The sequence below is a fragment of the Azolla caroliniana genome, unplaced genomic scaffold, assembly GCF_043228905.1.
Source record: "Azolla caroliniana isolate FFs.n. ecotype wild unplaced genomic scaffold, voAzoCaro1.0.p SCAF_5, whole genome shotgun sequence".
In the NCBI taxonomy this organism is placed as follows: Eukaryota; Viridiplantae; Streptophyta; class Polypodiopsida; order Salviniales; family Salviniaceae; genus Azolla; species Azolla caroliniana.
Window position 1 is genome coordinate 23640515 of NW_028230440.1, and position 13901 is coordinate 23654415.

A 13901-nucleotide genomic window follows, 5' to 3' on the forward strand; every position below is an offset into this window, starting at 1 on the left:
CCCATGCTAAAACAACACTCGAGAAGAAACAAGCAATTCATTTTGTAATGAATTACAAGACTCTCAATCACACTTGATGGTCCCCATTCAAAAAAAGATAATGCATCTTGTCATGATCTTACCAAATGTTGTCCACATACAGCAGAATGTCCAATCTTTAGAGGAATACTTCCATTGAGTAATAGGATGCTTGAATCTCCCCCCCCCCCCCCTCTCTCTCTGGGGCTTTCTCTTTCATTTTTATCTCATATATGCATACACACAATCTTACCAAATGTTGTCCACGTACAGAATGTCCAATCTTTAGAGGAATACTTCCATTGAGTAATTTTATTGCATATATGCATACACACGATCTTACCAAATGTTGTCCACATACAGAATGTCCAATCTTTAGAGGAATACTTCCATTGAGTAATTTTATCGCATATATGCATACACACGATCTTACCAAATGTTGTCCACATAGATAATGTCCAATCTTTAGAGGAATACTTGTTCTTCCCCCCCCCCCCCCCTTCTCTCTCTCTCTGGCTTGAGTAATTTTATCGCATATATGCATACACACGATCTTACCAAATGTTGTCCACATACATAATGTCCAATCTTTAGAGGAATACTTCCATCGAGTAATTTTATCTCATATATCCATACACACAATCTCTACCAAATGTTGTCCATATACATAATGTCCAATCTTTAGAGGAATACTCGTCCCCCCCACCCCCTCTCTCTCTCTGGCTTTCTCTTTCATTTTTATCTCACATACACACATTAAATTACATGACATATTTTCAGTAATCTCATAATTTAGTGCTGTGTGCGTCTTTTGCTTGTCCTCCATCGCCATGGCTGCTGCTTGTTCACAGCACGCCATCGCCATCGCCAGCCCCTTGCGGCAGAAGAAGAAATTATTCTTCGGATCTGAGCCTAACAATGTCTTCTTCTCCAACACCATCACTCCCCCACCCTCTCTACAACTACCACGCCTTCGTCAGGTTCCTCAATTCCCTCTCGATCTATATAAAACTCACGAATCATTTTCTCTGCTCCTACCTACCTTTGTTCCACGTTTCGTTACTGCTTTCTTACAGTCTTTCTTTCTTCTTTATAGCCTTTCTTTTGCACTTTCTTGCAGTTCTTTTGGCTTTTTTCATCCTGTCTTGTTTGTTGGAAAGGATTTATTTTTCTTTCCTGCATTATATTTTTTCTTTCTTTCTCAGTACGGTAAACTATTCTCTTTGCAGAATGTGTCAACATGGTCCCTTCCATGCATAAATCAATCTTATCATCGTTTCATTCGAATGGCTATTGTGGAGGAAAGGCCTCACATGGTCTCCGGAAGCTCAACTAAATCTTCTCCTTCTTCGAGCATCCTGGTACATTTGAAAAGCCAAAAGTCATTTTCAGCTAATTTGCCATTTTTTCAATAGAGAGGAGAAAAAATCTTAGTTATCTGATGTTTGAATTGAATTATATGACTCATCTCCTTCTAACATCCTGTTACATTTCGTCTAGTTCAATTTGTATCCAGCTATTTGTCATGCAATGAACTGTCATGCGTTCAATTTGACAATCCAATGTTTGAATACAAAGTCCGATGTTTGAATGTAATTATATGTTCCATTATTCAAGAGTCCAATTAGCTGATTTTTGAATGTAACTATCTGATGCTACTCTTTCTAGCACCCTGGTACATTTGACTTAAACCTTTCAAAATGTCATGCAATAATCACAGAAATATACATTTTCATTAGATATTTTATCTTTGGATGCAACTATTTGATGTTTGAGTCTAACTAGTTGTCATGCAGTGACCTATCTGATATTTGAGCATAATTATCCAATGTTTGAATGTGATGTTTTATGTTTAAATGTAACCATAGATTCCATTATTCAAGATGATAACTAACTGAGGTCTGAATGTAAGTATCTGATTCTTCTATTTATAACGTTCTGGTACATTTCATGCAACCTGTCAAAGGGTCATGCAATGATAAACAGAATTTGACATTTAGTAGATTGGAAAGAAGACTGTAACTATCTTATGTTTGAATGTAATTATTCAATGTTAGAATAAAGCTATCTATTACCTGAGAATATGTCTAGGGAAGATTGTAATTTGTATCTCTGTGATGTATGATTTACACAGTCTGGTGCATGAGAATTTGCTGTTATCGACTAGATGGAGAAGAGTGTAACCTATTAATGTTTGAAATGTAGCCCTATCCAATGCTTGGACGTAGCCTATCCGATGTGTGAATGAAATCGTTTTGATGTTTCCATGTAACCTGATTGATGTTTGAATGTAACATATTTGATGTGTTGACATAACTTATCAATGTTTGAATGTAGGCTTATGAGATAATTCAAGGACCCCTGGTAAGATTCCACCTTTTTTTGGCCTGTCAACGCTGTCCTAGGTCAGTATTTTTGTTTTCCATTTTCTTGGAATCATTACAGGTGAGATGGAGTGAAATAAGTACCAGCAAGGCTGCTCGTGAACCTCCCACTGCCGTGCTGCTTCATGGAATTTTGGGATCTAGGCGTAACTGGTGTACGTGTGCATTAACGCATCATGTTTTTTTTCACTTGTTGCATACACTGCAATATCAAGTTAACTCATCAAATTCTGACTAACTCTCTGTAGAATGTGAGTTGGTGTTTGCAATAATGGATAGCTGACAAGGAACATTTTGAAATGAAATTTAAAAGTAGAGCATTTTTTTGTCTTATCAGATAAAACATAGAAACACACTTTATGTTAAAATGTCGAATCACCATTGCAATGTTTTCTATCAGATAAAAACATAGAAACATAGATTACATCATAATGCTGAATGACCATTGTAATGTACTACAGATGTAATAAAAACCTTCATGCTATGAGAAAAGCTATTAATAGCAGCAGTGGAACAATTGTAAGAAACAATAGACACAGCCAAGCTGTGAGAAGGTTGTTAGACAGCAATAGAAAAATAGTTGCAAAAAGAAGAGACGTAGCCACAGAGAAGAGCCTGTTTGTAAGTAGCAGCAAAAATAAAGTTCTTACAAAAGAGGCTAGTATAGCGTATTTATACAAAACTGGGGAACGTGGGTGAAATGGTTGGTTGGTAGTTAAGTGACTCTTGCACTACCAAACAGGTGCAATAAATGAGGAATAATCTTGGAAAAGTGGAAGATAGAGAAGACATTTAAAGAGTTGCGGATTCTAGGGAGAGAAGAATCTAGGAAGAGAGAGAATGTAGAGGAGAGAAAATAAAAATGAAAGAGAGTGCAGGTCTAAGCTGCCATCCTCCAACATCTCTCAGCTCCAAAACGACAGTCCAACATTGAGTCAGAGGAGCTTATCAATGGCTTGCCTTGAAGTGGGTTAATAAAAAAATCAGCCCCATTTTCTCGAGTAGGACAATAGGCCAAGTTCTTGAGTGGCTAATTCACGAACAAAATGGTACTGCACTTCAATATGTTTTGTTCTACAATGAAATGTTGAACTATGAGCCAATGCACGGGCACTTTGGTTGTTAGTGAAAACTTGAATAATAGAGTCTTGCAAAACACCAATTTGATAGAGCAGTTGCATTAAGCAAAGCAACTAGCAACAAGTATTCAAATAGGTTTGATATTCAGCTTTGGTGGATGAAGTAGAAACTGAATTTTGCTTCTTTGATTTCCAAAAAATTAAGCGCGAGCCTAACACAGAACAATAGCCAGATATGCACAATCTAGAATCAATATCACCTATGCAATCAACGTCTGAGTAGCCAACAAGCTAAATGTCGCCTCTCAAAGAGAGACCATATTTGAGTGTGTTGGCCAAATACCTAAGAACTCAAATAGTTGCTTCTTGCCAATGAATTTGTCTTGGAGCACTTGAGAATTGACTGAGAATACTTGCATTATAGGACAAATTAGGCTTGGTGTAAGTTAAGTGAAGAAGAGACACAATTAATCTTCTATATTTTGTGATGTCTTCAAATATGGGAGAAATCATCTTCACGAGATAGCTTTGAGTTTGGATCCATGGGACATGAGAGTAGCCTGCAAATTGACATGCCATAGGCCTCAAGGTTTTGACTGAGATACCTATGTTGGCTGAGGAAGATACCACCACGTTATTGGTAGGCCTCCATACCTAAGAAGTAATGGAGAAGTCGTAGATCCGTCATTTTAAATGTGTTTTTCAATCAACGCAGAGCTCCTCGATTTTAGAAGCAAGAGACCTTGAAATTAGAAAGTCATCAACATATAATATGATCAAGCATAACAAATCATCTTGGGAAAAGACAAAGATTGCTATCAGTGTAACAGTGCTGAAACCCAAGAGAGAGAAAGAATGCATCATTTTTGTTATGTCAAGCTTTGGGAGCTTGCTCTACGCCATACAAGGCTTTGTGTAACTTGTAGACCATGTTTTTTGGCTCTAAAATCTTGAAACTGGTAAGTTGTTCTGCATAACTTCCTTTTTCAAGTCACCATTAAAGAAGGCTAACTCGACATCCATTTGAAAGATAGGCTGTAACCAAGGAACTTGCATTTCTTGATTTTGGACTCAAATTTAATCTGTTTATGTGAACATAAGCGTCACAACCAAAGACTTTTAATTGAGAAACTGAGGGTTTTATACTTGTAAATGCTTCTACAAGGGTCATTGCAGCAACTGCTTTAAGCAGGCAGTAGTTGATGATGCAGATTGCTGTGTTGACAGCTTCACCCCAAAACAAGAGAGGAAGATCATATTGAGAAAGCATTGTATGAGCTCTTTGTTGGACTATCCAATTCTTCCTTTCAACCACACCATTTTGTTGAGGAGTATTCAATAGAAAATTGATGAGCAATGGCTCGTTGAGAGCAAAAACGGTGGAAAGCTTTTGAGATAAACTCTCCTCCGTTGTCGAACTTGATCTTTCGAACTTTCTTTGATGTCTCGTTCTCGACAAGAGCTACCCATTGTTGAAATTTGGTGAAGGCTTGAGAATTTTCTGCAAGCAAATAAACCCAAACCCTATGTGAGAAATCATCAATAATAAGCATGAAATAGCATGCACCACCAAGAGTAGTGAGTGATTTTCATTGCATCAGGTGTGCCGAGTTGGGTTGGTTTTTCACCTCTCCAATCCATGATCGACCCGAAGAGAGCGAGGGGAACCAGCCTCGTTGACCACAGATCCATGTGCACGAACTCCAAGATAGATGTTGCACAGTGAGTGGCTTGATGATGGAAAGGTGCTTTCCATGAAGACAAACAACACATGGGGTATTGGGAGTTTTGAAAGAGGAAGAACCTCAACTAACTGCAAGGAGGAGAGCTTTTGAAGAGAGTCGTATCATAACCTTGCTCGATGATTTGGTAGACTGAAAGTAAGTTGGCAGAGATCTGATTCACATGTAGCAAATTGTGAAGATGGCAAGTTCGTCATTCAAAGAAGTGTTAAGAAACACATTATCCACACATGATACTTGAGGAATCTCCTATGGAGATTTGTGAGGAGCTGGGCTTGACATAATGTAAAATAGATTTGCCATAAGTCATGTGTGCAGTAGCACCATCCTTCACTCTACGAAAGAAGGTCGAAGGTCCTTATTTTGAACCAAAGATTCCCTGGTTGAATAGTTATTTGGCTCCGGAAGTCCCGCTGGTTCCATGTGGCTTTCAGCAAGTTCGGGTCTTTGGAAGGCTAGTTGTGTTGCTTTACCATATGACGCTACTCTAGGACTTATAGTGAGGCTCGTCAGGGGGAATCCAATCTCAATGCATCTCTCTCTCTCTGTGCGTTTAGGGTTTAGGCTCTATCTCTGTCTTTGTGTTTTCTATAATGTCTGCCCTGTGTGTTCTCTGCAATGTCAATGTTTGTTTGCGTTTTCTGCAATGTCTGTCCTCTACGTTTTTTGCAATGCCTGATCCTCTGCGTTTTCTGCCAAATCTGATTCCCTACATTTTCCACCAAATCTGTTCCTATGTGTTTTCTGCCCAGTAGAAATTCCTGGAATCTATATTGTTCCCTCTGCCCTCAACATTTCACACCTTGTACCTGCTGTCCTAAGACACCATGGAGTTTGAATGGACAAAAAATGAAAAGATGGATTTTAACCCGCACGATGAGGGTCCAAATCCATGGAAGACCCCAAGAAGATACCATAGACGAAAAGGACGGGATGGAAGCACCCCAAATAGCGTTAGAAGGGTGCACAAGGCACCCAAAACGCAAGCCCCATTCAGCATTCCATTTGATGTCGAAAATGGGAAACATGATCTATTACGCCATTTGATTGTGCAAGAGATCAATCTTATTAGAGAGGATATAGAAATAGCACTAAAAGAAGAAATGAAAAAGGAGATAGAGAAACAGAAAACAGAGTTGTATGCCTCTCTCAAGACTGAGTTATTAGAAAAGATGCGGAAAGACATAATAAGCCATATGAAGAAATCACACTTAGAGTTCAAGGATGACATGACACAATACCTTAAGGATGAAATATCCTCAAGTAAGGTTGAGTTAGGAGCTATAAAAGTGGATTTAGAAAAAGGACAAGAAGCAGTGGAAAGATGCATCTCTACAGTGAAAGCCAATGTCACTAAGGAAATGCAAACATGGGCAAACATGGCCAAAGTTGCCAAAGCTCAAACTGAGCATGCCCAAAACGAAATTAAAGCAAATGCGCTTTGGATAGAGGTAGTGAAAAAGCAAAAAGGAACATCCATGGATAGGACGACAATGATGAATGCTACATTAGAAGAAGAAGCCAAGAGGAAAGGTCGTGTGTTGCATGTATGAGTGGTTGGTTGGGCCGAAAAAGGAAGTCCACAAGAAGATGCCAAGAATCTCAGAACAAAGATTGGAGCATCAGATATTCCATTTGCTTCGGCGTGGAGGGTGGGAAGAGATGAGTCTAGAGCTTAAGCCCTTATCATCCGCTTCATGGATATTGACAAGAAAAATGCTTTCCTCTCTAAAAGAAAGGCACTCAAGGGTGAAAAAATATACTTAGATGATGATCTCACTCCATCCCAAGTGGCACACCGCAAAGAAAACATGCCACAAGTGCTTGATGCAAGAAAGGAAGGAAAATGGGCCGTATATAGAGATGGCAAGGTCACTATTACAGAGAAGAGAACCGCATGACGATATATGGCCTATGAGACCCTATGCATGACCATATGGAATTGCAACGGCTCTCTATGGACAGATGTCAGATATTTTAAAGATACATTAAAAAACACAGATATTGCTATGTATACAAAGACTCACCAATGCATGGCTAGCAAACTCCCCGAGGTACAAGGATATAGATGGGAGTCAATATGTCGCCCCCAACCTTAGACACGAGGAAGCACTAGAGGTTCGGGAGGAGTGGTTGTGCTATACAAAAAGGAGTTCCATGATAGAGTGCATGTTGTCCATAAGGATGTAGATGCACGCTACATGTGGATACGAATAAAAAGAGGGGATCTTAGGGAGTTATATATTGCAATTTGCTACTTTCCACCTGCTTACTCAAGGTTTGCACCTCTAGGTGAATCACCATATCTACCTCTATATGATGATATCATAAGATTTGCTACTATGGGGGACATTATACTATTAGGAAATTTTAATGCACGAACCAAGGATGAACAAACAACTATGTTTAACACCAACGAGGTTGTTTATGGAGAAGTTATGGCAGAAGAGGTTGGTCTAAAGCGACAAGCTCAAGATATGAGTGCTATAACTGAATATGGAAAACGCTTTCTAGCCTTGGGAAGTGTGCGTGGATTTGTGATATATAATGGCTTGTCATAATGGCCTAGATTAGATGCTTTGACATGTTGGAACCCAAAAGGGGGTGCAAGCACAATTGACTATCTAATGGGATCTCCATCTCTTATACTTGAAATAAAAGTGTTCACTATATCAGGTAGACCTATTGGCTTGGCAGCACATCATGCATATCTACGATTCAAGGTAAAGGATGGATGCACAAAGGATGTATATGCTAAGGAGATTGGGCTGGCTAAGTATCTATTTACACGCGCGACAATTGATGTTTATAGTTGTGGAGTATACTATGGCATGCTAGATTTGGATCCTTTCGCACCCCTCGAAGAACTTACCCAAGGATTGTCAAAATCATTGCATAAAGCAGCCACAAATGCCTTTCCACAGAAAATGACCAATATCCCCAAACTTTGTAGAGTAATACAAAATAGTTGATATGATGAAGAATGTCGTGATACAAGGAGATGCTTGCAATGTGAAGTAACTCAGGGCATTTATACACGGAAACAAGCAAGAACAACCTTCCTACGTCTCGTAAGGAACAGGAAGAGATCATTTGTATCGCGTGCTTCTAGGACAAGAAAGTAAAAGAGTGGAAAATGTTTAATGAGAGGCAACCTACCACGCAAGTGATGTCACCTCAGGTGTGGCATGATATGCAAAGGTCCTATATGATATCCGGGGCAACCTCCTCATCCCCACCCACATGAATCCACCTTTTTTACTGCACAAAGGTAAGAAATGCCATTGATCGGTTACAATTTGGGAAGGCCTAGGATCGTGATGGATTGGTTGGCGAGCACTTTATCTATGCCTGTGACATCTTGCTCCCATTGCTAGCACACATCTTTACCTACTATATGGACTCAGCATACCATTGTGTCAATCCTCAAGTGTGGAGATCCCATGATGCCAAGCAACTATAGGACAATCATGATTAGCCATAACTTAGTTAAACTATATGGCTCGATTCTAGAATAAGAATTGAATATATGGGCAGAGCAGAATGGCTGCCATACAGCTGGACAGGCAGGCTTTCAGAAGGGGTTCACGACCTTCGATCACATATTGACCCTCTGAGCCCTTATCGAAGAAGGCAGAGCCCATAATAAGAGGATTCATTGCTGCTTTTTGGATTGCTGAAACGCCTTTGGCAATGTGCCACATGCTCTCAGCTTATGCAACGGCTAGAAGCCCTTGGTGTTCCTACAGATATGCAATGGGGAATCTATCACTCTGTGAATCTGTTTCGGAGACCTACTTTTCCTGACAACCGGGCTGAATGTAACCTTTGTAGCCACAATAATGACAAGTGAGCTCCTTGCAGGGTGGGTTGTTTTCTGGTCTTGGATTGGGTTTGCCGTAGGAGTTGCCATTGTGCTTCCACTTTCCTTTACTTTCGTCATGGAGAAGTGTTTCATTAGAAGTTTGAGCATTTTTTTGCCATGTCTTCCTGACTTGAAGCATGCCAACAAATGTATTCATATCAGGTGTAGGCAACTTGATTATTATATGATGAACAAACTTAACTTTGGTTGACTTGCTTCCCAAGGAAACTAGCTCCTCTTCGAGAGTAACAAATTGTACGATTTGATCCATGATGTTTGAAGTGTCATGAATCTTGAGGTTTGCTAGTTGACTCTCAACTGCTATCATTTGAGCATATTAGCTCTATGATACCTACTTTTGATGGCTGTCCATAGTTTGTAGCTGTCTCCTCATGTTTATCTTGAAATTGACTGACAATGCTAGGTTTAATATTAAACACGAGGAAATCATGAGCTCAAGGATCCTTATCTATGCAAGATGAACCGGCAATTGATGTGGTTGAAGAAGATGAATTTACCAGTGGTTTCTTCTCACTACCATTGACTACATTACATAGACGATGGAATTGTAACAAGGTCTTCATCTGCAATTCCCAATCCAAGTTATTGCTCCCATCCAAGATGAACTCTTTGAGGAGTTGGGAATGGTTGATGGGTGACATGTGAGGCCATGTATATCTTCCTCTTAAGCTACAACTGGACAGTTTACAGCAGCTGTAAATAGATGCTTAGGGTCTGTCTACTCCACCCTAGATGCTAGGTGAGGTTCAGATGAGAGAAAAAGAAGAACCTCCTCTGTAGGTTGGCAGGGTGGCTGCTAAGAGAACCTCCTTTTAGGGTTGGGAGGGTGTCTGCTAAGAAAAGAAAACACCTTGTTAGGGTGGGATAAAAGAAGAACAGGCTGAGGCTATGGAGACCTCACAGCTCTGATACTATGTGAGAGAAGCTGTTTATAGCAGCAGCAGAACAGTTGTAAGAAAAAATAGACACAGTCAAGCTGTGAGAAGGCCGTTAGATAGCAATAGCAAAATAGTTGCAAAAAGTACAGTTACAAAATAGTTGCAAAAGTTAGAGAGAAAGCCAAACAGCAGATCCTGTTTGTAAGTAGCAGCCAAAATAAAGTTCATACAAAGGAGGCTGGCATAGCCTATTTATATGAAATTGGAGAACGTGGGTGAAATGGTTGTTTGGTAGTTAAGTGACTCTTGTACTACCAAACAGGTAAAATAATTGGGGAATAAGAGGGAATAATCTTGGAAAATTAGAAGAGAGAGAAAGCATTTAAAGAATTGCAGATTCTAGGGAGAGAAGAATCTAGGAAGAAAGAGAATGTAGAGGAAAGAAAATAAAGATGAAAGAAAGTACATGTCTGGAGCTGCCACTCTCCAACACATGCAAGGTCTTTAGACAATAAACAATAAATGTACCTACAAAAGAACATAGGAATCCAAAGAGATGATAGCTACATTTAGGTACATGAACACTGCAAGCTTTGCATTGGTTGTTTATTCATCTTGTTTTAGTGCATTACCTCACTGTTTATTTTCATATTTCTACATTCTACAAAATTCTTAACTTCAGAATGGCACAAAATGAATTGTGTATCACACACCCTCTTTTGATGGGCAGATACCTTCTCATATTTCGTTTCCTGTTTCTTGAGTGACTTTCCCAATATAACTTCAATGTGTATGGTAATATAGGAACCCCCTACATGTAATGGGTAAAAGACGTCTGAGCCTTATATGAAGCATGGTGATTTGTCTCCCCCTACATTGTGTGCCTTCCAGTGATGGAAGATTCCACTGAGGATTTAATAGGTTTATTAGTTTATCTAGACACTGTAGGAAATAAACGAAGGGTTGAGAATGAAAGTCTATTTCTGTACACATTTTGAACCGTCAAAGTGTCAAAATGACTTATTGCAATATTTATTATTTCTTACAGCAACATTTGCAAAGAGACTTGCACAAGAGTTTCCAACATGGCAGGTACTCCAACTGGCTTATGCTCACCAACTTTCTTTCCTTCATAATGTAAATGTTTTTTGTCTATTTGTTGAGTTAATGCTTACACTATTAGAGGATAAAATGGTCAGTTTCTCCTGGTAGACTTGCGATGTCATGGTGAATCCACCGTCCTTGAGAAGAGTGGCCCACATACAGTAGCGTCTGCAGCACAAGACATTCTGAGGCTTGTATAACTCCAAAATCAACTGTATAACACATTCTTATCCTTTGAACGCAAAGCTCATCAAATTCCTATGCATCTATTTGCCCAGATTGGACGGTTGAGGCTGACACCACGGGTTTTGATAGGTCATAGCTTTGGTGGAAAAGGCAGGTCTTGACTGCTTGTTGAGTGGCATATTTCATCAACCTATATTTTGCATTCAATATTGATTGTCGTTTTTTGTCTGAATATGTTGACTGAACAGTGGCATTAAGTATGGTGGATCAAGCTGCAAAACCATTAGCACGCCCAGTTCAGGTGATGATTACTATTATGAATTAATTATTTAAATTTTAATTCATAACAGATGTTCTACTCAATTAATTAAATTAATTTTAAACCCTTGTAATTTTCTAGAGGGCTTTCAGAAATTCATTACAGAAATTGTTTTGATTCTAGGTATGGGTCCTTGATGCTACACCAGGAACAGTTCGAGCAGGTGGAAACGGTGAAGACCATCCCGCGGAGCTTATACAGGCTTTGATGGAAATGCCAAACCAGGTAATTGGCTTGTTAGAAATATGCTGTAACAAATTTCGGGAGATGATGATTTAATGCTAGCAGATCCCGTCGAGAAGATTTGTGATAAATACATTGGTAAAAAAAGGCTTCTCAACTAGTGTTGCACAGGTGGGTAGTGTATATACTCTCTGTTAGAGTCTCTGTTTAACTTGTTTTCATGATATTAGCATTAATGATGAAGCTCCTGACAGTGGATGACAACGAATTTGAGGCCCATTGAACCCACATCTTCGTCTGAGTACTCATGGATCTTTAATCTGGAGGGCATTTCAGATATGTATCGATCATACGAAGCAACTAATTTATGGTTGGCCAAAACTCTTACTATTTCAAAGTATATGCATGTGAACGTAGTAAAGTATAGGTCAGATTAAAATTAGGAATGTAAAGCTGAAATGCTGAAATGGACTAAGGAACATGTACGGTAAGTGAAAGAGAGATGATGGTGTGGCATGTACGGTAAGTAAGGGCGTGGGCTGTTTTGTGAGGAGATAGAAACTAGAGAAAACTGTGCAGAAAATGGAGAGGAAGTCCATATCTCATCATGAGAGGTTTGGGATCGATTCTCACTGATAAGTAACTTTTAGGTCATTTGGGAATGTTCACACATGGCCAATGACCAAAAGTTATAAAGCTGTGTCTAGAAAGCTCTCACATATATAAAAATGAGACCTTGGGGCCTTAATCCCCAACATAAAGCTTGTTGAGATGTTGAAGTCGGATGTAAGTTTGGATACTGGATAAGATGATTTTTAGGGTTTTGAGGTCCTAATTATGTTTATAAACTTTTTAGAGTCAATGAACTAGAAAACTCTTTTGTGAGGTTGGCCCTCCCAACAAAGGTTACATTCTAGATGTTTGTTTTGAACAGTCACTCTATCATTACATATTAGTTCTTGCTTGTATACATTTACATATACTCTTAAGTATAATGTATGGAGATTCTCCTTGCATAATTTATGGAGAGTGTCTGCATTTAGTATAATTTATAGAGAGCGTCAAATATTCTCCAAAAGATGTATGTTGTAATTTCCCATAAATCTATATGAGAGCTGTTTATAAATTGTTTATATGGACAGGCATGTAGTTGAAAATGTTCCACAAGGTGTTCACTGTAATTTTCTAAAAGCCGAAAGGAGTTTACATAGATGGGCACATGAAGATGTGCAACGAATACACTTGGCGGAGACGTTAGCTTCACAAGAAGGTGCTGGAGTAGAGATGCATGTGCTGGAAGATGCAGGTCATTGGGTAAGCTTTCATGATAGCTATGCATGTCATCTATATCTCTCTCAACTACAGCTCGCTCTACATGTTCACTTGGTATCATTTCGCTTGCAGGTGCATACAGATAATCCCGATGGTTTATTCAGGATTCTAGCAAAATCCTTTCATGGTTTTTAGAAGTTTGGAAGCTTCTGTAATGTTTCAGTCAACTATTCTTAGTACACATTGATTGTAAAGTAAATTCATAAAGCCTCATAAAACTTAAGAAAGAGGCGATTTCATAAAACCTCATCAAATGTTCAATACATGTTAATTATTCAAAACATATGATATACAAATTATGATAAATTATTATAATGATGACTTTGTTTTTAACCTTTCAGAAACATCTGTAATATTTTACAGTAGAATAATTGGTTCTACACTTTGTTTCTAATATTTTGGAAAAGCAAATTTGTTAAGACCGTGTAATAAAACTTTAAAATGAGGCAATAATAAATAACCACAAATTATATAGCTCATCTTATTTGTGAGATATATAATTTGTGGTTTATTATTTCTGTAGGCATAAGTAAAATTATGATTGTTATAGCGTGAGAGCATTTGTATTAAAACAATGAAACATTTCCTTTCTTATAAAATAATCAATGTTTTAACTATGTCCATACTACCTATGAACCCAACCTCCGCTTACAAATGTGATAACAGAATAAAACAAATATAACTAAAAAGAAAAAATAAGAATGCTAAAGCATTCTTCATCTTTTACCGAATCCATTTCACAGATTAGCTAAGCAATGAATCATTCAGATAACAGGTAAATTGAATGCAA

General features: G+C 38.6%; 1 protein-coding gene across 1 annotated transcript; it reads left to right on the plus strand.

The window, feature by feature from the left end:
• Nucleotides 1–781: 781 nt before the first annotated feature.
• On the plus strand, nucleotides 782–13334 carry LOC147864527 (alpha/beta-Hydrolases superfamily protein). The gene is made up of 13 exons (XM_087320444.1): nucleotides 782–998; nucleotides 1248–1379; nucleotides 2356–2382; nucleotides 2464–2557; nucleotides 11036–11079; nucleotides 11187–11285; nucleotides 11370–11427; nucleotides 11526–11578; nucleotides 11720–11821; nucleotides 11885–11950; nucleotides 12034–12149; nucleotides 12922–13093; nucleotides 13184–13334. Exons 1-13 carry the CDS (start codon nucleotides 849–851, stop codon nucleotides 13244–13246), a joined length of 1176 nt encoding a protein of 391 aa, XP_087176570.1. The 5' UTR covers nucleotides 782–848; the 3' UTR covers nucleotides 13247–13334.
• Nucleotides 13335–13901: the final 567 nt, after the last annotated feature.

Coding starts and splice junctions, on each gene's coding strand:
- LOC147864527 (XM_087320444.1), top strand. CDS start 849: ATGGCTGCTGCTTGTTCACAGCACGCCATCGCCATCGCCAGCCCCTTG. Junction 1,380..2,355: donor CTCCTTCTTCGAGCATCCTG/GTACATTTGAAA, acceptor GTTTGAATGTAG/GCTTATGAGATAATTCAAGG. Junction 12,150..12,921: donor TACGAAGCAACTAATTTATG/GTTGGCCAAAAC, acceptor TTATATGGACAG/GCATGTAGTTGAAAATGTTC.